Source organism: Rhinoderma darwinii, chromosome 5 (assembly GCF_050947455.1).
Source record: "Rhinoderma darwinii isolate aRhiDar2 chromosome 5, aRhiDar2.hap1, whole genome shotgun sequence".
NCBI classification, from domain to species: domain Eukaryota; kingdom Metazoa; phylum Chordata; class Amphibia; order Anura; family Rhinodermatidae; genus Rhinoderma; species Rhinoderma darwinii.
The window spans coordinates 58,458,855-58,486,182 of NC_134691.1; the positions used below are offsets into that span (position 1 = coordinate 58,458,855).

At 41.8% G+C, this 27,328-nt stretch overlaps 1 protein-coding gene across 3 annotated transcripts in view; it reads right to left on the reverse strand.

The window, feature by feature from the left end:
• The window catches only part of IMPA1 (inositol monophosphatase 1), a 36,793-nt gene extending 15,349 nt beyond the window's left edge, over positions 1-21,444 (reverse strand). The window contains exons 1-5 of one of the 3 annotated variants that reach the window (XM_075826050.1): positions 21,335-21,444; positions 18,258-18,326; positions 14,786-14,919; positions 11,647-11,751; positions 5,252-5,297 (exon numbers count right to left, since the gene is read on the reverse strand). In XM_075826050.1, the coding sequence (XP_075682165.1) occupies positions 5,252-5,297; positions 11,647-11,751; positions 14,786-14,919; positions 18,258-18,326; positions 21,335-21,352 (372 nt within the window). In that variant the 5' untranslated portion in view covers positions 21,353-21,444. Of the gene's footprint in view, positions 1-5,251; positions 5,298-11,646; positions 11,752-14,785; positions 14,920-18,257; positions 18,327-19,537; positions 19,579-20,670; positions 21,209-21,334 lie in introns of those variants that run through there. The other 2 variants (XM_075826051.1, XM_075826049.1) reach the window with 2 other exon arrangements.
• Positions 21,445-27,328: the final 5,884 nt, after the last annotated feature.

A 27,328-nucleotide genomic window follows, 5' to 3' on the forward strand; every position in this document is an offset into this window, starting at 1 on the left:
TTCATGCCTGTCCCCTAGTGTGACCAAAAAAAAAAAAAAAAGTTAAAACAAGTTAATAAAAATGTGTAAAAATAAAGAATAAAAAAAAAAGTTTCACCTTTAAAAAAAAAAAAACTACAACAGCCTTTTTTCCCATAATAAATCTTTTAGTATAGGAAAAAATGGAAAACATTAAAAAAAAAGTACACATATGTGGTATCACGACCCGAACTATAAAAATATCATGCTATTTTACCCGCACGGTGAACACCGTAAAAAATAAAATAAAAACCAATTACAGAATTGCTGTTTTTAGTCACTACCCCTTCCAAAACCGAATAAAAAAAAAAAAGGATCTAAAAGTTGCATGTACCCCAAAATTATACCATTAAAAACTACAGCCCGTCCCACAAAAAACAAGCCTTCACACAACTTTTTTGAAGGAAAACTGAAAAGAAAGTTACGGCTCTCAGAATATGGCGATGCTGTAAAACAGAAGAAAAACTATATACATATGGTATCGGCGTAATCGTACCGACCCGCAGAATAAAGTAAAATTGTCATTCATAGCGCATGGCGAATGCCGTAAAAAAAAAAAAAACAATTATCAGAATTGACGGTTTTTGGTCACCTTACTTGCCAAGTGATCAAAAAATAAATAAAAATCGCATGTACCCACCCCAAAATGGTACCAGTGAAATCTAAAGATTGTCCCGCGACAAATAAGCCCTCACACAGCTCCGGTGGAGAAAAAAATAAAAAAGTTCTGCCTCTCAGAATATGGCGATGCAAAATGTGCAGTGTCCAAAAGCGGATAAGATTTGGCACCAATTATCAGTGCGACTCTGGCCACATATCTATGGATTATTATTTATTTACCCCATTATTATGCCCTGATGTACCCCATACAGCTTACATATGCCCCCACATCATCAACTGAAATACCAGCAAAACCACCACTAAGCAAAATCTGCACTCCAAAAGCCAAATGACGCTCCCTCCATTCTGAACCCTACAGCGTGCCCAAACAGCAGTTTACGTCCACATATATGGCATCGCCATACCCGGGAGAACACGCTTAAAAGTTTGAGGTATTTGTCTTCAGTGGCACGAACTGGGCACAACATAATGTGCACTAAAACGGCATATACCTGTAGAAATGTGCAATTTTCACTTTGCACCATCCACTGAGCATTAATTTCTAATAAAATAAAAACACCTGTGTGGGCAAAATACTCACTACACCCCTTAAAAAAAAAATACCTTGAGGGGTGCAGTTTCCAAAGTGGGGGGTCACTACTTGGGGGTTTGTTTTACTATTTTTACATTGTGGGCTAATGCTGCGAAAATCACCAAAATAGGCCCCACATGCGCCTTTCACTCCTAAGCCCTGTCATATGTCCAGGCAAATGATAAAATGCCTTGAGGTGTGTAGTTTACAAAATGGGGTCACTTCTCAGGGTTTTACACTCTACTCTGGTACCTAAGGGAGCTCTGCAAATGTGACATGGCGCCTGCACACCAGTTCAGCAAAACCTGCGCTCTAAAAGCCAAATGGTGCTCCTTCCATTTTGAGCTCTGCCATGTGCCCAATCAGCAGTTTACGGCCACACATGGGGTATTGCCGGGAGAAATTGGGTAACAAATTGTGTGTTGTTTTTTCTTCTATTACCCCTTGTGGGGGAAAAAAAATTGGGTGCAAAACTACATATTTTTGTAAAAAAAAAAAAACATATTTTTCATTTTCTCATTCTAATACAATCTATGAAACACCTGTGGGATCAAAATGCTCAGTACACCCCTAGATGATTACCCTGAGTGGTATAGTTTCCAAAATGGAGTCATTTCTCAGGGGTTTCTACTGTACTGGTACCTCAGGGGCTCTGCAAATGCGACATGGTGCCCAAAAAACAATCAACCATAATCTGCATGCCAAGTAGCACTCCTGCCATTCTGAGCCCTGCCGTGTGTCCAAACAGCAGTTTCTGACCACTTATGGGGTATTGCCGTACTCAGGAGAAATTTCTCTACAATTGTTGGGGCGCTTTTTCTCCTTTATTCCTTGTGAAAATGAAAAAAATTCAACATTTTAGTGGAAAGAATGTAGATTTTCATTTTCACTGCCTAATGCCAATAAATTCAGCAAAAAAACTGTGGGGTCAAAATGCTCACTATACCGCTAGATAAATTCCACGAGGGGTGTCATTTCCCAAATGGGGTCATTTTAGCGGGGCTATTTTGGCCCCTCAGTCGCTTTGCAAATGTGACATGACGCCGCAAACCATTCCAGCAAAAGTTGACCTCCAAAAATCAAATGGTGATCTGTCCATTCTCCGCCCTGCAGTTTATTACCACATTTGGGGCATTAATGTGCTCAGAAAAGTTTGCTTTAGAAATGTTGGGGTGCTTTTTCTCCTTTATCTATTGTAAAGATTAAAAAATATGAGCCAAGACTACATTAGAAAAAAATTTTGATTTTCAATTTCACAGCATAATTCCCATAAATTCTGCAAAAACCGTGTGGGGTTAAAATGCTAACCATACCCCTAGAAATATTTCTTGAGTGGTGTGGTTTCCAAAACGGGTCACTTTTGGGGGGCTTCCTCTGTTTTTTGTCCCTCCAGGGCGTTGCAAACACGACATGACACTGAAAACTATTCCAGCAAAATCTGCTCTCCAAAATCGAAATGGTGCTCTTTCCCTTGTGAGCCCTGCCGTGGGTCCAAACAGCAGTTTATTACCACATAAGGGGCATTTCCGTAATCGGGAGAAGATGCCTTACAAATGTTGGGGTGCATTTTCTAATTTATTCCTTGTAAAAATTAAAAATGTCTACGTTTTTCATTTTTACAGACCAATTCCAATAAGTTTGGTAAAGAAACTGTGGGGGTCAAAATGCTAACTATACCCCTAGATACATTTCTTGAGGGGTGTAGTTTCCAAAACTGGGTCACTTTTGGGGGGTTTCCACTGTTTTGGCACCACAAGACCTCTTCAAACCATACATGGTGCCTAAAATATATTCTAAAAAAAGGCGGCCCAAAAATCCACTAGGTGCTCCTTTGCTTCTAAGGCCCGTGTTTCAGTCCAGTAGCGCACTAGGGCCACATGTGAGATATTTCTAAAAACTGCAGAATCTGTGCAATAAATATTTAGCTGAATTCTCTGGTAAAACTTTCTGTGTTAGGGTATGTGCACACACACTAATAACGTCCGTAATTGACGGACGTATTTCGGCCGCAAGTCCCGGACCGAACACAGTGGAGGGAGCCGGGCTCCTAGCATCATACTTATGTACGATGCTAGGAGTCCCTGCCTCGCTGCAGGACAACTGTCCCGTACTGTAAACATGATTATACTACGGGACAGTTGTCCTGCAGCGAGGCAGGGACTCCTAGCGTCGTACATAACTTTGATGCTAGGAGCCCGGCTCCCTGCACTGTGTTCGGTCCGGGACTTGCGGCCGAAATACGTCCGTCAATTACGGACGTAATTAGTGTGTGTGCACATACCCTTAAAGAAAAAATAATTTATTACCAATGAATCTTGGCAAAAAAACAACTTTGCTTTAATGCCTGGGAAACGCCTAAAGGGTTAAGAAACTTTCTGAATGCTGTTTTGAATGTTTAGTTTTTAAAATGGGGTGACTTATTGGGGTTTCTAACATATAAGGCCCTCAAAGCCACTTCAGAACTGAACTGGTCTGAAAAAAAATAATCTGGAAAATGTGAGAAATTGCTGCTAAAGTTCTAAGCCTTGTAACGTCCTAGAAAAATAAAAAGGACTTTTAAAAAAACGATGCAAACAAAGTAGACATACGGGAAATGTTAACTAGTAACTATTTTGTGTGGTATAACTATCTGTCTTACAAGCAAATAAATTTAAAAAATGCCAATTTTTGCAAATTTTCTCTGAATTTTGGGGGCATTAACAAATGAACACTGAATATATCGACCAAATTTGTGTCACGAGAAAACAATCTCAGAATCGCTTGGATACATAAAAGCAGTCCAGAGTCATTACCACATAAAGTAACAGGTCAGAGTTGAAAAAATTGGCTGTGTCCTTAAGTTAATGACCATGTAAAAGGACTACAGTTAACTTCCATCTTTGCAAAACAATATTCTCGTAACGTATTGTAAGGCCGTACAGAGAAGTAGCAAATTGAATACGATTGGGGAAAATACACGTGGAAAATAACTTGGGGAAACAAAATGTGGAAAATAATACTGAATTTGTACAACCAATGCCAGGTAGCTAATCCCAAGGCAAATACAAATATGGGATGCTTGAAAAGTGCCCTAGATGCACAAGATTTACCTTGATATAAATCATAAGACTCGGTGTAGAATATAGTGTGCAGTGTTAGGAATGAAAGTACAAGACTTTATACCACTCATCCAGTGCTACAGAGACACAGAGTAATGAAGAGAAAGTGTGGACTGAAGTACTCAGTAAGAAAAACGTGTATAAGATTACAGAAGAGACAGCCAGAGGTGAGCGAATAACCATGTCCAAAGAGATCACAGATCAATACAAAGATCTGTTTTATAAACTTTATACACACGGGCTTCGATTATGTCAGGGGAAAAAAAAAAAACATTTCATCATAAACATTGAAGAAAATCTTTACTGCAAGAGCAGTGAACTATGGAACTCTGTCACAATGTTGTGATGGTTTATGTGCTACATAATGTTCCTGGTTTGCCCAGAGTTTCAAGCCACAAGATTCCCAACCAGAAATAGACAACAGAATCTGCAGGGCGTGGCGGGTATTGTATTAACACGGTAAGAATAGGTTCACGCATCGCATAAAAATTACGCTGCCAACCGACCTAAAAATCTGCATGACTTTGTTGTTGATTTTGGTTAGATAGGGCACGCTGCAGATTTATAAAAAAAAACAAGGCTAGAATTTGCAGCAGATTGTGCTTGCAATTTACTATATATCTACATGTCTAAAATGATCAGACATTTTATCAGAACAATCCTGGCATTATGATCGCAGTAAATTAACAGCAGGGCACTCCTCTCAAAATCAACAGAACTTTTTGGTTAACTAAATAAATGGCGGACCTTGACAAAGCATGCAGAACTTTTAGGAGTGATAGCCTGACAATACTAGTTACGCACAATACAATTTACTACACTTTTTATTTATTTATTTATTTATTTTTAAACACATTCTGGTATCTGGACTGTGCCCAAAAAAAAATAATTCAGCCATGAGTATCTAAGATCAGTAATAAAAAATAAAAAAAAGTCAACCTACCTGCTTATTCACTGTAAACCCAATTGATACAGCCACAAAGGGAAACCTTGGTAAACAATAACAAATATCAGTTTTATAAGTTATATTAACAAATACAACTTGACCAGGTTTAGTTTCACAGAAATCGATGTCTTCGTTATATTAACTATAGTGAAAACCGTACAGAGTATAGAAGTAACACAGCTGCAGCCTCGCTCTAAATGAGAAAAAGAGAAACCTATGATCTCCAGCGTTAGCACCTTAAGGCCAGGTTCCCACGGGTAGGATACGCTGCGTAAAAAACGCCCTAACTAAGGGCATAAAGTGGTGCTAGAGACCCTGATTGCAGCGAATTACTGTTTATCATCTGTAGTGAGAGTGGAGTCAGGAGTCTACTCAAATGACGTGCCCATGCTCAGGAGTCCTCAATATACACGCGCTGCAGCTCCCCCCGCCGCTGATTTGGCAGCTTTCTCCCTATGCACAGTATAGGGAGAAAGTCAATTAGCGGTGTGAAGTAAATGCTGCATGAGATAAACGGTTGTTGCATGAAAACTACTGATTGTTGCAAAGTAAGTGACAGCGCTGGTATCAGGGACTCAATATAAACACGGTGACAGATTCCCTTTAACCCCTTAATGACCGGGCCTGAAAAGACGTTAATGACCAGCTCAATTTTTCTGTTTTTGCCTCTCTGCGCTTCAGCAGCCATAAATTTTTTATTTTTTCATTGACGTGGCTGTATGAGGCCTTGTTTTATGCGAGAGAAATAGTATTTTTTTTTCCCCACAGTTTGGTGGTAAAAAAAAAATTTTTTACGGCGTGAATATAGGAAAAAGCGATTCTCGGCATAGTTTTTCTTGTTTATTTTTTATCCCGTTCACGTTTCACGCTAAATAACCCATTAGATTAATTCTTCAGGTTATTACGGTCGTGTAGATACCCAATATGCGTAGGTTTTTTGTTTTTATTTAGTGTAGGGGCAATAAAATGTATTTTATGCAAAATAAAGACAGTTTTTGGGACTTTTTTTATTTATTTATTTTGTTACTTTTTTTTTTTTTAATCCCATCAAGGGATAACTTTATTTGTAACTTAATTTTTTACTTGTAATGTATTAGCATACTCCTGTATGCTAATACATTACACTGTGTCACAATGACACAGGCTGCTGATCGGGCAGCACATAGTGTGCCCGAACAGCAGGCACACGGAACAGACAGCCCTGGGGTCCTTTGTAGGTCTCCAGGGCTGACTGCAGAGGGATTCCCCGGTGTTTGATCGCATCACTGGAATCCCGGTGATGCGATCAAAGAGGGGAATTCCCTTTGATCATGCCGCGGTCACTGACCGCGGTAATCAAAGAGTTAAACAGCTGGGGTTGGAATGTTTGCCGACCCCAGCGGTGTTCAGGAGGCTGCTCTAAGATCAGGAGCTGTTAGTTACAGCTCCTGCTTAGAGGACGAGCGCTCTCATGAGCGCTCATCAGCCTGATCTGCAGTGACGCCAAAAGACGTCTCTGCAGACTAAGCACCCGCACCGCCTGACATCAAAAGACAGTGGGCGGTCGGGAAGGTGTTAAAATAGCTCTTCAGAAATGTTCCCTTAAGAAACTTTCTCTGAATGCAATTATTCATCTAGTATATAGATATTGTTTCAATTTGAAGTTTCCAGGGATACACAACAGATGGGTTAAATTAAAAGGCCAAACCTAATGCTGCTCGATTTATATTCACTAGACAGTTGCTAATATGTGTTCCTTACTTTTACATTGTAAGGTCTTTGGACTTCATGTACTTTCCTATATTGCAGGATAGTGGCTGCTATCTCCATGACAATTGAGTCAGCCGTATATTAATAACCTTTACTTAGGCCCCATGCACACGATGTAAAAATCGGCCGTAACTGCGGACCACAATTACGGACCCATTCACTGCTATTGTCCATAGACACCTTCTCGTTTATTTACAGGAAGGTGTCTGGGCTGTAGAAGTGTACCGCAAAAGATAGGACATGTTCTATCTTTTGCTTTTGATGGACCGCAAAGCCGTCTGTGCCCGCAGTCGCGGCCCGTGATTACGGGCACAGTCGTGTGCATGGGGCCTTACATAGATGACAGTAGGCGGGTGAAAACAACTAGGTCCCTTTCATGCTGAGAAAATGAAACTGGTAGTAGTAAACGATGCATCACGGAGCCTGACAGAAAAATGAGGGATTTATACATATCATCATTATCCAAGTCCTAGCTTTACTGCTGTCCTATTAGTATCCTGAAAGGGAGTAGCCTTTTTGGCCTGATGAAGATGCTGGTACAGCATCAAAATGCCTAGCCACAATAAAGACTTTACTTTATAAAATCATTATTGCCTGGATTTCCTTTTGATGTCAGCAGTGCTACTTTTAGGTCCTCTTTTGTACCTCAGAACTAGGACTATCCATGCTGCAGTATCTACCTTTGCTACAGGTTGGGACCTAGCTAATTTATGCATCTTCCTTTTTTCTCTTCCAGATATCCTGCAGGGCATTGTAACATTATGTGATATTGTTTGGATATATTTCCTATACAGACTCCCGGCTCAGGACAACACTGCTCTGTTATTATGGCAGCACAGGCTTCAGCGAATGCCTAGTAGGAGACACCAGAGGATCTCTGTACCGGCAAATCCTCTGCTTTTCTTAATAAAATTTCATGTGCATGTTTGCGATGTGGGAAGATTCTCACTTTGTAGTATTTTCCATCTGCCTTCACATCCCATAGTGCCATGTACAGAAATCTAATCAATGAGATGTAGGAAACCCCCTGCCCATCCTCAAAGTTCTGCTGCGGAGACTCTGCCCCCTGCAGTTACACACGGGGCTGTGGAGTCGAAGTGCTAAACTTACGACTGACTTCTATATTTCCACTGTTCAACTCCACCTCAAATTCTAAAAACATTTCCTGTAAGAGGACATTTGGTAACAGAGAAGAGCCAGGGAAAGGGGGGTCTACATATTCGGATTAGAATTTTATACATCTCCCACTGAACTGAAATCCTTTCGCGCCATGCATTTACGTTGCTGTAATCCTGCCGTTAAGGACCAGTGCTGTAACAGAGCACATGTATGAGGCACCAAGGGGGGGGACGGACGACGTGGACAAATGCAGAAACTAAAGCAGAGAAAGCAATCTAGGGACGCAACTGGCATTCTCTGCTTCATTTAGTTTGCAGGTTTTTTTTTCATAACTGTATTATGACGACTAGCGTGCCAATAGCTCTACGATTGCTGGTTTCAGACATAAGGAATTCCCTAAAAAACTGAGATTATTGTTATTACTTTTAAAGGGAGTCTGTCACCAGAGATGTCAATAACGAACTAGCAACAGGGTATTATAGAGTAGGCTAACCTGAAACTAACGTATATTAGCTTTTTGTCAAGAGTGCCTCCTTTGCAGAGAAAATAGTTTAATTCCGTTTATCCAAATGAGAATTTTGGAGCAACGAGGGCGTCACCGTTGCTCAAAAATGCACTGTCGTCATTCCCCAGTCCAACCCCCCTCCCTTCTTACATGGATTGACGGGGGCCAGGCAGTGCAATAGGAGTTCATGCCTGACCCCGTAGTGTCACACTGAACGCACGTGCGGCCCTGCTGCCTAATCTGCACATTATAATCTGCCGATTATGATGTATGCGCGGTACCACCTTTACGCTCACCAGGTTGAAGTGGTGAACGACGATCGAGCATTTTGGAGCAACAGTGACGCCCTCGTTGCTCCAAAATGCTCATTTGCATAAACTGAATAAAACTATTTCCTCTTGCAAAACAAGAACTCTTGACAAAAAGGTAATAAACGTTAGATTCAGATGAGCCTACTCTACAGGGTGGGCCATTTATATGGATACACCTAAATAAAATGGGAATGGTTGGTGATATTAACTTCCTGTTTGTGGCACATTAGTATATGGGAGGGGGGAAACTTTTCAAGCTGGGTGTTAACCATGGCGGCCATTTTGTATCCAACTTTAGTTTTTTCAACTTATCGAGAATTTCACAAGAAAAACAATGGTGTGCTTGGTTTTAACGTTACTTTGTTCTTTCATGAGTTATTTACAAGTTTCTGACCACTTATAAAATGTGTTCAAAGTGCTGCCCATTGTGTTGGATTGTCAATGCAACCCTCTTCTCCCACTCTTCACACACTGATAGCAACACCGCAGAAGAAATGCTAGCACAGGCTTCCAGTATCCGTAGTTTCAGTTGCTACACATCTCGTATCTTCACAGCATAGACAATTGCCTTCAGATGAACCCAAAGATAAAAGTCTAAAGGGGTCAGATCGGGAGACCTAGGGGGCCATTCAACTGGCCCACGACGACCAATCCACTTTCCAGGAAACTGTTCATCTAGGAATGCTCGGACCTGACACCCATAATGTGGTGGTGCACCATCTTGCTGGAAAAACTCAGGGAACGTGCCAGCTTCAGTGCATAAAGAGGGAAACATCATCATGTAGCAATTGTTGAATGGCCCCCTAGGTCTCCCGATCTGACCCCCTTAGACTTTTATCTTTGGGGTCATCTGAAGGCAATTGTCTATGCTGTGAAGATACGAGATATGCAGCAACTGAAACTACGGATACTGGAAGCCTGTGCTAGCATTTCTTCTGCGGTGTTGCTATCAGTGTGTGAAGAGTGGGAGAAGAGGGTTGCATTGACAATCCAACACAATGGGCAGCACTTTGAACACATTTTATAAGTGGTCAGAAACTTGTAAATAACTCATGAAAGAATAAAGTAACGTTAAAACCAAGCACACCATTGTTTTTCTTGTGAAATTCTCGATAAGTTAAATGTGTCACATGACCCTCTTCCCATTGAAAAAACTAAAGTTAGATACAAAATGGCCGACTTCAAAATGGCCGCCATGGTCAACACCCAGCTTGAAAAGTTTCCCCCCTCCCATATACTAATGTGCCACAAACAGGAAGTTAATATCGACAACCATTCCCATTTTATTTAAGTGTATCCATATAAATGGCCCACCCTGTATAACACCCTGTTGCTAGTTTGATACGGACATCTGGCGACAGACTCCCTTTAATCTTTGATCTATACCCCGGAAGACGTTCTCAAAATACCCTCTGGGCTGTATAGCGCTGCTTTTTTTTTATTGATCTTTCTTAGAATAGTATCCCCTTTTTATGAAGCATCTGTTTTTAGAGGCACATAATTAGATGTTTTAATCCTTGTGTAATATGTTAGCATGCATTTTAATGCTTTCATGCGCGTTGCAGACTTGTTTGTAACCCCGCCTCTTTCCCCCATTAAAGTATGTGAACACAGGGCAGATTAGCTGCAGATTTTCCGCAATGGATTTTATTGCGGAAAATCCACAGCGTATTACAGTAGCAGCAAAGTGGATGAGACTTGAACAAATCTCCTGCACACGCTGCGTAAAGAAAATAAATAAATAAATAATCTGGGAAAACTTACACTGTGGCGCGGTTTTTGAATCCGCAGCACATCAATTTATGGTGTGGAATCATTGCACTTTTGTTGCGGTTTTCCCTATTGAATTGGGAGGTAAAAGCCGCAACAAATAGCAAATTTAGCTATTTTTGATACAGAAAAGTTGCAATTCTACTTAAATTAAATTAGAAAAGTCTATACTCTCCCCCCTGGCGTGGCTGGCTGGCTCCTTGTTCCCCTGACTGTTCTCAGTGCAGCCCGGCCTCCTGTGATGACGATTCATCCCATGTGACGACGTTTCATCCCATGTGACTGCTACACTCAATCACAGGCTGTAGAGGTCACATGGGCTGCAACGTCATCCCAAGAGGCCGGGCTGCACGGAGACCGGAGGAATTTGTCGCTATAGCAACGCCAGTGAAGGTAAGTATTGCCTTTTTTTCTTTGCTCTTTCCACAGCAGGGATTCCGGACAAAAGCCTGCACCACAATTTGGTGCGGTCTTTCGTATGGAATTCTATGCGGCTGTTAGGTCAGATACGCTGTGTACTTTAACGCAGCGTATCCGGCCTGTGTGAACATAGCCTTAAAGTTTGGTCAATGCCATTGCATACATATGCTTGCTAAAGACCTCAGCGGAGGGTTGAACCGCATAGCATCCTCCTTCAATAAAATTCTTCATATAGTAACTATTTGGTGGATGTCCATTTCTCCCCGAACGGCTTTAAAGCAGCAACTCGAGAAAGAGGAGCATTTCTTTGGTTTTACCGGATCTACGTAGCCAGATATGTCTCTGCACCTACTGCATATTGCTGCTTTGCTATAAAAAAATACAGTCATAGCAGATAGCTATTGTGTCATATTTTCTTCCAATGAGCAATAGATTGTTGATAATATATTCATATCATTATATCCATAATCCATGCTATAGGTTCCTAAAACTGCACCTGACTTCAGAAATAAATTTACCTGTGAACAAAGTTAGTTGTTCCATCAATGGGATCGATAATCCATGTTGGGTTATCTGTCAAAGTGCTCTCCTGACCTGCAGCCACTGATTCCTCACCAATAAAGCTGGAAGAGATAAATGAAACATTTTAGACACTCGTCATATAATAGGAAATGATGGTGAAAGATGCATACTAAGAGAATGTATTGTATGCCCTGCAAATACATAATATTGCAGCATATTAATCTATAGCATTTGATATATATATATTTTTTTTTAAATAATCTAAACATCCCAAAAAACAAATACAAAACTGAATAAATCATATGAGCCAGATAGCCAATGTCACACGCTAAAACATTTGTCAGACACGAACATGCAGAAGCCTGTGCTATTATGTACTGGCGGGCATAATATTGTACATGTCAAAATATTGGTGCTTAGCCAAACCCTTTTACTGCAACTATAGACATTTCTGGTAAATGAACAGCACAATTCAACCAGAATTATGGTGCACATTAGTTAAACTTTATATAAAGTTTATTTATAGAATATATCTGCAGAGCCGGGCTGGACGATTATGACCTAAATCAAAATCACGATTAATTGTACATGTAACCTCAATTACGAATAATTTAGGCCACACCCCTTTTGCATACCACGCCATTGAATTAATATTTATCCTCTGAGCCTGCTGTATACCACTGCCTATAATATACCGACTAAAGAAAGATAAACGGTGTTAAACCATACCTAATAGAAATCCCAAAATATGCAGTAAATATATTGCACGGTGCCGTTCCGGAAAAATAAAAGATTCTAAAGCAAAAAGGAAAAAGGATTCCAGAAGCAAGACAGGCACTCTTTGGGATGATAGAACACAATAAAATATTTTTATACATTTCTTAAGTAAATTTTAGAATATAAGTTTATAGAAAAAGAAAGTTTGGATAGAAATACTTTTTCCAAACAGAATGTACATAATTATTTAAAAATTCTTCTGGCCAGGATACAAGCACATACATATTTATGACACTGATCAAGTTAACATGTTCCCCTTCATACAAAATAAGTTGCATATATAATTTTTACGAAAATTATTTGTTTTGTGTCAAAACCGCTGCTCTCAGTTCACACTTGCGATTCTTATTTTTTTTATATTTTAATCAAAAGCTGGCGCAAGCACCTCATCAAACATGATGGTAATCACAATAAGGACTGAAAAGTCAGTTTTATATCCATTTTATACTCATCTATTTGCAGACCGAGTTCTACATGGATGGGACAGGAGTACGCTTGGAAATCTTCTTTTGGATTCGATTTCTCTTGGATCTCAAAACAAATATTCAAGACCGCCAGAAAGTTACTTCTATGTATAGCACCAGTCTCGGTATTTGTCTGTGGAATCCCCACCTCCAGGCACCAAGAGGCAGCCGAGAAGACACACGAAGAGAGGCAGGATCCAAAAGAAAGCGCACACCGCCAGGAAGGGAAGTTCTAAATTATATAGTGCTGCTTGTTCTTATGGTGCTTTGAACACCGCCAAGGATATTAAATTGCAAAAGTCCTCACTTTCAAGCACTCTGAGGCGATCAAAAGAGCACAAGGAGAGATGCAGAGTCCAGAAGGAGGCACACACCGCCAGGAAGGGAAGTTCAAAAATGATGAAGTGCTGTTTCACATGGGAAACAGCACTGCATAATTTTTGAACTTCCCTTCCTGGCGGTGTGCGCTTTCTTTTGGATCCTGCCTCTCTTCGTGTGTCTTCTCGGCTGCCTCTTGGTGCCTGGAGGTGGGGATTCCACAGACAAATACAGAGACTGGTGCGATACATAGAAGTAACTTTCTGGCGGTCTTGAATATTTGTTTTGAGATCCAAGAGAAATCGAATCCAAAAGAAGATTTCCAAGCGTACTCCTGTGCCATCCATGTAGAACTCGGTCTGCAAATAGAAGAGTATAAAATGGATATAAAACTGACTTTTCAGTCCTTATTTTTATTACCATCATGTTTGATGAGGTGCTTGCGCCAGCTTTTGATTAAAATATAAAAAAAAAAATGTAAAAAAAATATAAAGAATCGCAAGTGTGAACTGAGACCAGCGGTTTTGACACAAAACAAATAATTTTTGTAAAAATTATATATGCAACTTATTTTGTATGAAGGGGAACATGTTAACTTGAGCAGTGTCATAAATATGTATGCGCTTGTATCCTGGCCAGGAGAATTTTTAAATAATTATGTACATTCTGTATGAAAAAAGTATTTCTATGCAAACTTTCTTTTCCTATAAGCTTATATTCTAAAATTTACTTAGAACACAACCAAATATTTTTATACATTTCTTATTATCCCAAAGAGTGCCTGTCTTGCTTCTGGAATCCTTTTTGCTTTTGAGTATATAATATACCCCCTGACAGTGGCCCCCACACAGCATATTGCCTCCATAGTTCTCCCCACACAGTAGAATGCTCCTGTAACTGCCCTCCACACAGTATATTTCCCCTTATAGCTGCCCTCCACAGTATAATTCCCCCTATAGCTGCCCTCGACACAGCATATTGCCTCCCTTAACTGCCCCCTCCAGTATATTGCCCCATAACTGCCCTCTACACAGTATAATGCCCCCTATAGCTGCCCTCGACACAGCATCATGCCCCCATAAATGCCCACCACAGATTAAAGTCCCCCATAGCTGCTACCATACTGTATAATGCTCCACAGCTGCCCCATCGCTGTATAATTCCCCTATAGATGTCCCCACACAGCCCCAATAGTGTCTAATAAAATACATACTCACCTAACCCCATACCAACGAGGAGATCCCTCTGCTCTGTGTGGCTCGGCGCAGACAGGCGCAATGGCATCACTGCTTCGTGCCTGTCTACGCCAAGCCGTGAGTGTCCAGCAATACAGGGTGAATGGTACAGCAGGGATCTTACAGCTCCCTACTCTATCATTGAGTTCAACGCAGATACAGTTGAAACCGAGAGGAAAAAAAAAAACTGAAAAAAACGAAATGCACAAATTGATGTCGGTTATTTGCGCTGAATTTTGGTCTCCGTTTTTTTTCTGATTAATTGCCCTGCCCTACTGCAGATTTTATCAAACATAACAAAACGGATACACAAGTTATATATTACTTTTATATAGGCTTGCCTGTGAGATGGATATTTCTCCTTGATTGATGAGATAATCATCTCTTCAACTTTCTGGTCTGTAGCCGTCACCAGATCAGCCGGGGAGCTCTTCACCATCACCGAAACTTCCTCTTTCAGCGCTGCACATATCACCTGCCAACCATTAGGTGCGCACATTTAGAATGTCATAATAGGACAAACATTAGGATGTTTAGGGTATACGGACAAGCAGAAAATTTGCTGTAGAAATTTAGGCGACTGAAAATTCAGTTCCAAAACATGTAAATGACATGGTTTCTGCAAACCCCATATAGAAAAATGGGAAAGTCGTAGAAATGTCTGCAACAAATCTGCCTCGAGTGAAAAATATTTAAATCTTATTCATTTAGAATCCATTCTTTAACCCCTTAAGGACACGGACAATTTTGGCCTTGAGGACAGAACAATTTTTTTAGATTTCCCTCTTTGCATCCCGACGCTCATAACTCTTTTAGTTTTTGTACGACGTAGTTGTATGAGACTTTGTTTTTTGTGGGACGAGTTGTACTTTATGTAGGTACCATTTTTTGGTACAAATACATTATCGTTTAATTCTATAAATTTTTATTTTGGCGAAATTGCAGAAAAAAAGCAGTTCCGCAGAAGTTTTAATATTTTTTTTTTACACCATACACCGATCATCAGAAATAATGCTATATATTTGTTGTTTACGTTGTTATGGTCGTGGCGATACCAAATATGTCTATATAATTTCATGTTTTGGGACTTATATTTTAAAAAGTTTATTTAAAAATAAAAAATGTGTGTTTGTGTATTTTTTTACTTTTTATTTATCATTAATTTTTTTTTACATTCATTTAACTTCTTTTTTTTTTTAATCCCATAAAGGGATTTATCATTTTAATTTTGATTTTGTAACTGCAATGTACTGGCATAGATCTATATACCAGTACATTAGCCTGTTACTGATCGTACACAGGCAGTTGTTAGGGCCTACCTCAGTATGCCCTAACAACAGGAAATATGTTCAGACAGCCCTGAGGTCCTTCAATGGACCCTGGGCTGTCTGGCCATATGAGCTGTGGGCTTTAATCGCGTCACAGTTATGTTCTGTGACGCGATCAATGTGCAGTCCCCACTCCTTGAACGCCGCGATCAGCTTTCATCGCGGCATTCAAGGGGTTAACGGTGGAGAGAAGATGTTTCTCTCCTCTCCGCTGTGTATTACAGCCGTTGCCCCGCTCTCTTTCGCCCGCAGAGACAGCTGTCACACAGGACGATAATGCTCGTCCTAATACACGAAGTACTCGCCGCTCAGGACGAGCATCCCCGTCCTGTGTCGGCAACCAGTTAAGCACTTGTTTTTGAATTTTCTCAGAATTCAGAGTTTTTTTTATTTGGTTAGTGTTCACACACATCTTTTTGCCGTTGATGTTGGAAGAAATTATTCACATTTGTTGATATTAAGATGATCTTGTTCGGCTTCTTTCACACATCATACACTTTAGGTGTCTTACTGTTTTTAATATAAATTGTAAAAAAAATACGTTATGCCGTTTTTTTCAAATAGTAAGCTTTACTACCTGGATTTTTTTGGGGGGGTTTTTATGTGGAGTTTTTCACATAGCAAATCAAAAATCATAATTCAAAGATTTGTCTGTGCAACACAATTTATTCGGAGAAAAAAAACGCACATTCCTATTTTTAAAGAGGAAAAAATAAAAAAAATAAAACCTATGGAGGTCTATGGGAGAAAAACACCACTAATTGCTAGAATAAAGTTGTAAAAAAAAAGGACACATAAAAAAAATAAACCCGAACTGTTCTAAAAATCAGCATCAACTTCCAAACAACATCTAGCCACAGCGTTTTTTTGCTGCAAAAAACGTGGCTTGTAACCTAAGGGTATGTGCACACACACTAATTACGTCCGTAATTGACGGACGTATTTCGGCCGCAAGTCCCGGACCGAACACAGTGCAGGGAGCCGGGCTCCTAGCATCATACTTATGTACGATGCTAGGAGTCCCTGCCTCGCTGCCGGACAACTGTCCTGTACTGAAAACATGATTACAGTACGGGACAGTTGTCCTGCAGCGAGGCAGGGACTCCTAGCGTCGTACATAAGTATGATGCTAGGAGCCCGGCTCCCTGCACTGTCTTCGGTCCGGGACTTGCGGCCGAAATACGTCCGTCAATTACGGACGTAATTAGTGTGTGTGCACATACCCTAAATATGAAGCATGTGAAACCACTTAGAATTTTTAACCAACCAGAGAATGACTGGAATCCTCCATAGATCACGATCTTTAGAGTGGGGGGTGATAATTATTCTTTACTGGTTGGAGAAGCGCCCCCACAAATGAATAAGCTGGACTAACCATGTCCACTTTGGACAACCCCCTCCAATATGTCCCATTAGCCAGGGTAGAGCGCCCCTACATGAAGCATCACACAATGTCTGCTGAGGTCTATTTCCACAGTACTAAATGTCCACACAACGGAATTTCTGCAGCAATTCCGCAGAAATTCATCTGTGGAAAAACCACACCATTTGCTGCGGCTTGCTCAATGAGGAGAGATGGTGACATCTCTGAAAAACGCAGCAATTCAGTCCACTTTCTGCAGCAGGAATTGACATGCTACGGTACAAAAAATACGCACAGCAGGTGAATTTCTGCAAATCTCACCCACTTTGCTGCTACTGTATTCTGCAGCGTATTTTCGGGAAAACACGCAGCATTTCCACTACGTGTGGACAAGCCCTTTCAATAAAAGCAGAAAGTCTAATACCCCTCCCCCGTTACGTTTCTTGTCCACTCGGCAGGGGGTTGTCCAGTGTGCTGCCTATAAGAATAGGACACGTGCCAACTTCAAGAGAACAAGAAAGTTACTTTCAATGAGCAATTACCAATAAGACATGGCCGAACAGCGTTATAGTGGAATTATAAACTACAGTCATGCGTGCAATATTTTACGTATAAATAGGCTATTTTGTCAATGATAAGAAATAGGCCCTTTACATATTAGGTCAGGGCTGAATAGCTATATTCCGCACACATCCTTCTCTAAAAAGGATGACTCCCAGCAGTACCCACGGCTACCAATGTCACTGTTACTTCAGTTAACCGCTTCCCCACAGTGGCAATAAGGGAAGAGCCAGTGGTGCTCTATACTGTACCAGCATCTGTCTGCCCAATCCATTCTTCAAGTGTCCCTCCAATGTTACTCTCCCGCCTGATCTGACATGGAGTGTGGAGAGACCGGTCCTATTCTAAATAATCAAACCCGATACTCAGTGGGCGATGTATGGTTGTCTCATCAAGGAGAAGCTTCACTACAGCCCTTCCATATGGATCTATATACATATACTTTATTCATGAAGTCCTAGAAATACTCCTCTACTGTGAATTACATATGACTTCGCTAGTTTCTACTGGAATTATAGTTTTAGAGGACAGAAGATATTTAACATATACTTCAATACATACGGCTCCAGCTTTTCTTGCAACTTGGACAGCTAACTCCATACATTGCTGCCATTGATCTGTCATTTTAACCTAGAGAAGAAAAAAAGAAATACTGAATACTGTGCCATACCGATGTCACTCCCTGAAGATCAAAGAAGTGTCTATAACGCCATCAATCCTACAATGAATTAGGGATCGGAACAATTCATTTCCACATTTTGTTGATGTCAGCGCTCCTTAACCCCTTAATGACCGCCGATACGTCTTTTTACGGCTGTCATTAGTGGGCTTTATTCTAGAGCGCCGCCAAACTACGTCGCTGCATTAGAATAAAGTAAACAGAGCAGGGAGCCGTGAAATCTCCCTGCTCTCAGCTGCCAGAAGCAGCAGAGGGCTCGGGGCGTCCCTGCTCTGCCGGGTGAGATCGATATTAGTAACGATCTCACCCGTTTAACCCTTCAGATGCGGTGCACAATAGCGAGCACCGCATCTGAATGGTTTTGGAGAGAGGGAGGGAGCTCCCTCTCATCTCACTGACACCCGGCGATAAAATCGCCGAGTGTCTGTGTCTTCTATGGCAGCCGGGGGTCTAATAAAGACCCCCAGGTCTGCCTGCAGCGAATGCCTGCTAGATCATGCCGCAGGCATGACCTAGCAGATGCCTGTCCGTTTTAAACGGACAGGCAGTAATACACTGCAATACAAAAGTATTGCAGTGTATTATAATAGCGATCGGAGGATAGTGAAGTCCCCTAGTGGGACTAGTAAAAAAGTAAAAAAAGTTTAATAAAGTTAATTTTAAAAAAAAGTGAAAAAAAAAAAAATGAAAAACCCAGCTTTTCCCCTTACAAAATGCTTTACTATTAAAAAAAACTACAATAAAGCAAAAAAGTTACACATATTTGGTATCGCCGCGTCCGTAACGACCCCGACTATAAAGCTGTTACATTATTTAACCCGCACTGTGAACGCCGTAAAAAATAAAATAAAAAACAATGGAAAAATTGCTGTTTTCTGTTAATCCTGACATAAAAAAAATGTGATAGAAAGTGATCAAAAAGTCGCATCTACTCTCAAATGGTACCAATAAAAACTGCAAGTCGTCCCGCAAAAAACAAGACCTTATACAGCTATGCCGACGCAAAAATAAAAAAGTTACAGCTCTTCGAATGTGACAATGGAAAAATCTAAAAAATGGCTTGGACATTAGGGCCCAGAATGCCAGCAGGGGGAAGGGGTTAAAGTGTCCATTTTAGCTTGTGTTCACCATTAAATAATAATCCTAAAGCTTCTTTACTTACGGTAAGTCCCATCGGGGGTAGGGAGTGGTGAGTGATGACCATTTCTGCATAGAGCTGTGGAATATGAAAAAAAATCACATATCTATTTTAATATTCCCCATGAAATAACTAGTATATTATCTTAGAACTTTGTGTGATGCCATCCCTCTGTTAATACTCCTGGTAATGTATGAATAAATTGACAACTGGGTACTACCACTGTGTCAGTGTGTAGGAACACGCCCCTTTTACAAATGGGAACAACACCCAATTGTCAATTCATTTCTTTCCAGGAGGAATAACAGATGAAGGGCATCACACAGAGTTCTAAGAAAATATGCTTGTTATTTTTTAAATGGGAAATACTGAAATAGATTTGATTTATTTCATATTCCACGGCGTAGAATTGGGCTTACAATCTTATTTCTCTATTTTAAAGAGTTATTCCCATCTCAGGCCTCATGCACATGACCGTGCTCGTAATTACGACTCGTAATTACGAGCACGGCCGGACACGGGCAGCCGGCCGCTTTTACGAGCCGTGCTGCCATTATAAAGTATATGAGCACGGCCCGTAAAATGAAAAAATAGCACGTTCTATTTTTTTAACGGCACGGGCACCTTCCCGTGAGAAAACGGGAAGGTACCCGTGGCTAACAGAAGTCCATGAGCCCGTTATTGCAGGTCGTAATTACGACCCGCAATAACGGGTGTTTTTACGGTCGTCTGCATGAGGCCTCAGACATTGAGGCTGGATTCACACACTGCGTTTTTATGCGCTTTTCCCGGCTTTTTTTGCAACATTTTTAAGTGAGTCCGGATGTTACATTAAATTCTATAGTAAAATCTCAAATGCGTTTTGGTTTGTGGCGCTTTGGAGGCAATTTTGTGGTTAGCGCCATTTTTTTCCAAACAAAGCATTCTGTGTGGCGTTTATTCAGGCATTTTTCCCATAGGCTTCTCTATAGGACTTCAAAAATGACAGAAAATAAAGCATGTACAAAATTATACTAAAATTAAAAACAGAAACAGTCAAAAGATATGCCATAAAAGTCTTAAATGGGAATAGGCCTATAAATACACTCACAGAATAGGGCCAATATTATACATGAACCCATAAGTAAGGAGGAAGACAGAGTACTTGTAGGATTTACCTCAGAGCTGCAAGCAGGTGCAGAGCACGGCCGCTGTGTGCCCGCTCTGCCTGGCAGGAGCAGTCTACTGTAACAAACATGCCAGCTCTGCAGTAGTCAATGGGTAGAAGCACCCAGACCACTAATGGCGGAGAGCAAGGACCAGTCTCCAGGTCCGATGTTCTAGGCTCTATAAGGACCAGCTCCAAGCTACGTAGTCTAAAGACTGAAATACTGTAGTCATGGACCTGTAGGAAAGACTTGCCGGCTACAACCCACACATAGAAATGATATGTCTGTGTAAAAAAAAAATGGCGTTCAAACTGACAAAATAATGCGCCTGTGCAAAAGCTCAATAGACGTTTATAGTCCGTCGTGTCAGAGAAATGTCAGGGGATAGAGACAGCTATGGCGGAGGGGCGGAAGTGATGATCAGCATCAGCTCCAATGGGACCGGGTTCTGATTGGTGGGATCTCAGGCACTGGACCCTCCGTGTCTAGGACATTATATTTGTGCACATACAATTTGAGACTCGCACACTAGCTACATGGACGGACTCTAAAAACTGAAAGACTCAGCGCAAGTCAATGTAGGCAAGTTACACACAGGGCTCCATTATGTTTCCGCTTCTTTCCCACCACTAGAATGTCAGATACGAATTCACAGTTACGCCGTTAGTATTACCGTTGGTTGAGTGAACATAATCTACTTCGTCCCCAGCGCAGCTTCAGCCCGGTACCAAGTAAGATCGTAAACAGCAGCCGGGCGGATGTATACAGCAGTGACACAAACAGCTTCCTGCAGTACCACGCATGCGCTGATCCTGGACGCATTCCCGCACTTTTCCCTGGGGTTATCTCTGGCTTCTTGTCGCGGTTGGGGATATCTATGTCGCGCTGGAGGAGCAGTAGTGACCGGAAATAATGGAAGTGTTCAGATGTTGTGTTAAAAGTTTACTCTTTTGCCGAGTAAAAGTATGATGGTGTCGAGATTCTATCCATATCATATAAGGAAACTGCTTCTTATGTGCGGACTTCGCTGTGTTTTGGCGTTCACGAAATTTTTGGTTGACGGATTTTATTTTGAAACATCTTAGGCCAGGACCACACGCACCATTTTTGTTGCAGTTTTTGCCTGAGGTTTTTTTTTTTTCGCCTAAACTCAGGAGTGGTCGCAAAAGAAAGATGCATCAGTCCCTTCTTTCTACCTTTCTTTGGGACCCGCTTCTGGCTTGAAACATTTTTCCGGCATTTTTAACCCCTTCCTGAACAACCCACTGTGTTTTGATGGCAGTCAACAGTGACGTCTTTTGGCGTCACTGGAAGAGACTGATGGGCGCTCGTTCTCTAAGCAGGAGCTGTTACTAAGGCTGGATTTACACAAGCATGTGCGTTTTGTTCACGCAAAAAAAGCTGTGTTTTGCGTGCACAAAAGGCACTTAACAGCTCCGTGTGTCATCACATAGGATGTGCGGCTGCGTGCTTTCCGCGCAGCCGCCATCATGATGACACTCTGGATGCTTGTACACAGAAAAGCACGTGGTGCTTTTCTGTTTTCATTCATACTTTTCACGGCTGTTGCGCGAATCACGTGCGTCCCACGGAAGTGCTTCCGTGGGGAGCGTGTGATTTTCACGCACCCATTGACTTCAATGGCTGCGTGATGCGCGAAAAAAACACAAAGAACGGACATGTCGTGAGTTTTTTACGCAGCGGACACTGTCTGCACGGCCCCATAGACTAATATAGGTCTGTGCAAGGCGCGTGAAAATCACGCGCGTTGCACGGACGTATATCACGTTCGTCTGAATAAGCCCTGAGAGCTCCTGTACTTCGAAAAGCCTTCTGAATACAGCTGGGATGGGAGGCACCTCCGACCCTTTGATCACCGCAGGCCCGTGACCACGGCATGATCAAAGAGGGACTCCCCTCATCACTGTATCGGAGACCGAGGATCCCTCTGCAGTCAGCCTGGGGGACCTAGAAAGTATCACGGGGCTCCCTGTTCTGTAAGCCTTGTGTTAGGGCACACTATGTGGGAGATTTATCAAAACTGGTGGAAAGGAAAAGGGGAGTTGATTCCCATAGCAGCCAATAAAATTTCACGTCTCATTTTTCAGAAGCTCTTTGAAAAACAAAAGCAGCAGCCTGATTAGTTGCTATGGGCAAATACTCCTCATTTTCTTTGCACCAGTTTTGATATATCTTCCCATATGTGTTTCCCTAACAGCGGACAGTGACATAGTGTAATATATTAGTATACAGGAGTATGCAAAGACATTTTAAGGGCATTTCCACATCAGTGTTTGCATTAGGGCTTGTTCAGACGAACGTTATATACGTCTGTGCAACACGCGTGATTTTCACACGTCTCACACGGACCTATATAAGTCTATGCGGCTGTGCAGACAGCGCAGCGTAAGTCCGCTGCGTAAAACTCACGACATGTCCGTTCATTGTGCGTATTTCGCGCATCACGCACCCATTGAAGTCACTGGGTGCGTGAAAATCACGCACACCACACGGAAGCACTTCCGTGGGACGCGCGTGATTCGCGTAACAGCTGTAAAACTGAATGTAAACAGAACAGCACCACATGCTTTTCTGTTTACAAACATCCAAACGGAGTGTCATAATGATGGCGTATGCGCGAAAATCACGCAACCGCGCATCATACAGGGCTGACACACGGAGCTGTTAAGTGCCTTTTGCGCGCGCAAAACGCTCACGCTCGTGTGAATCCAACCTTACCGTTTTCAAAAATTATCTGGTCATTAACCCCTTCCCGACATTTGCCGTACATGTACATCATGGAAAGCATTGACTTCCCGCATCTTGCCGTACATGTACGCCGAATGTTTGGGACCGTCTCAGAAGCTGAGCCGGTGCCATCATCACCGGATCTCAGCTGTATCTTACAGCTGACATCCGGCTGTAACGGCGGGGACCGAAATTAGCTTCGATCCCCGCCATTAACCCCTTAAGTGCAGCGCTCAAACGCTGCACTTAAGGTGTTTGCAGCTCATCGGAACCCCAGTAATGAAATTGCCGGGGTTCCGGTGGCTGCAATGGCAACCGGAGGCCTAATACTGGCCTCCCGGTCTGCCTAGCACCGAAGCCGGTCAAGATCCGGCGGCGGAGCCTGATCGGCTTCCGTAGCTGCCGGCAAAATGGCGCCGGGTCAGGAGCTGATCCGGCGTCATCAGCGGTGGAAGTCAGCTGTACTGTACAGCTGACATCCACCTGTAACGGCAGGAACCGGAGCTAGCTCCGATCCCTGCCATTAACCCCTTCGATGCAGCAATCGAAAGCGATTGCTGCATCGTAGCGGTTACTAGCAGATCGCCAGCCCTGACAGGCAATCAGGACTGGCGACTGCTGTTATGGCAACAGGAGACACAATGGTCTCCTGCTCTGCCATTATGGAAGCCGATTTAGGCCCCGCCGGGAGGCGAAGCCTAATCGGCTTGCTGTCAGTGAATGACTGACAGATCTAATACATTGCACTACATAGGTAGTGCAATGTATTAGAAAAAAAAAAATCTGACTGTTGGACCTTCAAGTCCCCTAGTGGGATTTGAGGAAAAAGTGTAAAAAAAGTGCAAATAATAAAAGTTTGAAAACAATAAAAGTTTCAAGTAATCAAATAAAACACAATCCCCCTTTTACTTTTATCAAGTCCTTTATTATTGAAAAATAATAATAAACCATATGTATTTGGTATCGCCACGACCGAAACGACCTGAGGTATCAAAATATTATATTATTTATTGCACGCGGTGAACAGCGTAAAAAAAACCGTAAAAAACGTTACCAGAGTTTCTGTTTTTTAGTCACTTTGCCCAACAAATGTTAGAATAAAAAGTGATCAAAAATTCGCACGTATCCAAAAATGGTACCTATAAAAACTATAGCTCGTCCCGCAAAAAACAAGCCCTCATACACCTCCGTCGACAAAAAAATTAAAAAGTTATGGTTCTCACAACTTGGCGACAGAAAAAATACATTCTTTTTACAAAAGTAATTTTATTGTGCAAAAAGTTGTAAAACATAAAAAAGTGCTATAAATTAGGTATCGCCGGAATCGTACTGACCCGCAGAATAAAGTTAACATGTAGTTTATAATGCGTGGTGAACGCTGTATTAAAAAAAACGAAAAAAGCTGTGCCAGAATTGCGTTTTTTTGTTTACCTGGCATCCCAAAAAATAGGATAAAAGGTGATCAAAAAGTTGCATGTACCCCAAAATGGTACCAATAATAACTACAGCTCGTCCCGCAACAAACCAGCCCTCATACTGCTACGTCTATGAAAAATAAAATTAGTTATGGCTCCAATAAGTCAGGAAACAAAAAAATATGCACTTGTGCCCGAGGGGAACATTTCTTCTGTTTGAAGAGGCGATTTATCAAGGACCTAAAAGTAGGGAACAAGGAAAGGGAGGGCCCAAACATATCCGCTGGAAGCGACGGTGCCCGTATTATACCAGGATAACACTTCCTAGCAAAATTCCACAAACTACAAAGGCGCGGAATGTTGATCAGAAGGGGGATAATAAAGGACGCCATATATCAGTGCGACACCGGCCTGTGCAGAAAGGATTGCTTCACAGCGTAACACACATCTATGGATCATTTTATTGTTTTTTTTTACCCCATTATTTTACCACCTGACTATGCCCCTTATATACTCCGCCCGGCTTACATATGCCCTACATTATAAACGGAAACACCAGTAAGACTCCAAACAAAACTACTACCAAGCAAAATCCACGCTCCAAAAGCCAAATGGCATTTCCTCCCATCTGAACCCTACAGCGTGCCCAAACAGCAGTTTCCTTCCACATATATGGCACCGTCATACCCGGGAGAACCCTTTTAGCAATTTTTGGGGTGTGTGTCTCCAGTGGCATAAGCTAGGCACGACATATTTGCCACTGAATGGCATATCTAGGGAGAAATATAAATTTTTAATTTGCACCATCCACAGCGCATTCATTTATGGAAAAGACCTGTGGGGTGAAAATGCTCACTACACCCCTTAATAAATGCCTTGAGGGGTGCTGTTTCCATAATGGGGTCACTTCTCAGGGGTTTATTTTTATTATTTCACATCTGAGCCTCTGCAGTTGTGAACCAATACTTTGTAAATCGCCAAATTAGGCCTCAATTTTACATGGTACGCTTTCACTCCTGAGCCTGGTCGACTGTCCAGGCAAGAGATTAGGGCCACATGTAGGGTGTTTCTAAAACCAGGAAACCCAGCATAATAATTAGAGAGCTGTCTTGTTATGGTGGCACAAGCCGGGCACCACATATTGTCCACATATCTGTGGAAAAAATCCCATTTTCACTCTGCAACATCGAGTTCACACTAATTTCTACAAAACACCTGCAGGGTTAACATGCTCACTACACCCCTAGGTAAATGCATTGAGGGGTGTAGTTTCCAAAATTGGGTCACTTCTGGGGGGTTTCCACTGTTTTGGGCCCACAGGCGCACAGAAACCAATCCAGCAACATCTGCACTCCAAATGGCGGTCCTTCCCTTCTGAGCCCTGCCGTGTGCCCAAACAGCAGTTTATGACCACATATGGGGTATTGCCGTACTCGGTAGAAATTGCTTTACAAATGTTGGGTTCTTTTTTTTCCTTTATTTGTTGCGAAAATGAAAAAATTTGCGCTAAAGCTACGTCTTATTGAAGAAAAAGGATTGTTTTTATTTTCACTGCCCAATTCTAATAAATTCTATGAAACATCTGTGGTGTCAAAATGCTCACTACGCCCCTAGATGAATTCCTCAAGAGGTGTAGTTTCCTAAATGCTGTCACTTTTTGGGCCTTTTCATTGTTTTTTCCCCTCAGGGGCTTTGCAAATGTGACATGGCCGCCGCAAACCATTCCTGCTCAATGTGATCTCCAAAAGCCAAATAGCGCTCTTTCCCTTCTAAGCCAAGCCGTGTCGCCAAACAGCCGTTTATTACCACATGTGGGGCATTGTTTTACTCGGGAGAAATTGCTTTACAAATTTTGTGGTGCTTTTTCTCCTTCAGTCCTTGTGGAAATGAGTAAAAATAAGCTAAACCTACATTTTCTTTGAAAAAATGTTGATTTTTATTTTCAGGGCCTATTTCCAATAATTTCTGCAAAAAACCTGTGGTGTCAAATCGCTCACTATACCCCTAGATAATTTCCTCAATGGGTGTAGTCTCCAAAATGGGGTCACTTGTGGGGGGTTTCCACTGTTTTGTCTCCTCAGGGACTTCGTAAATGTGACATGGCCTCCGCAAACCATTCCTGCTAAACTTGAGCTCCAAAAGCCAAATAGCGCTCTTTCCCTTCTCAGCCCTGCCGTGTCTCCAAACAACCGTTTATTACCACATGTGGGGTATTGTTTTACTCGGGAGAGATTGGTTTACAAATTTTACGGTGCTTTTTTTCCTTCAGTCCTTGTGGAAATGAGAAAAAATTAGCTAAACCTACATTTTCTTTGAAAAAATTTAGATTGTCATTTTCAGGCCCTATTTCCAATAATTTATGCAAAAAACCTGTTGGGTCAAAACGCTCACTATACCCCTAGATAATTTCCTCAATGGGTGTAGTTTCCAAAATGGGGTCACTTGTGGGGGGTTTCCACTGTTTTGTCCCCTCAGGGGCTTTGTAAATGTGACATGGCCTCCGC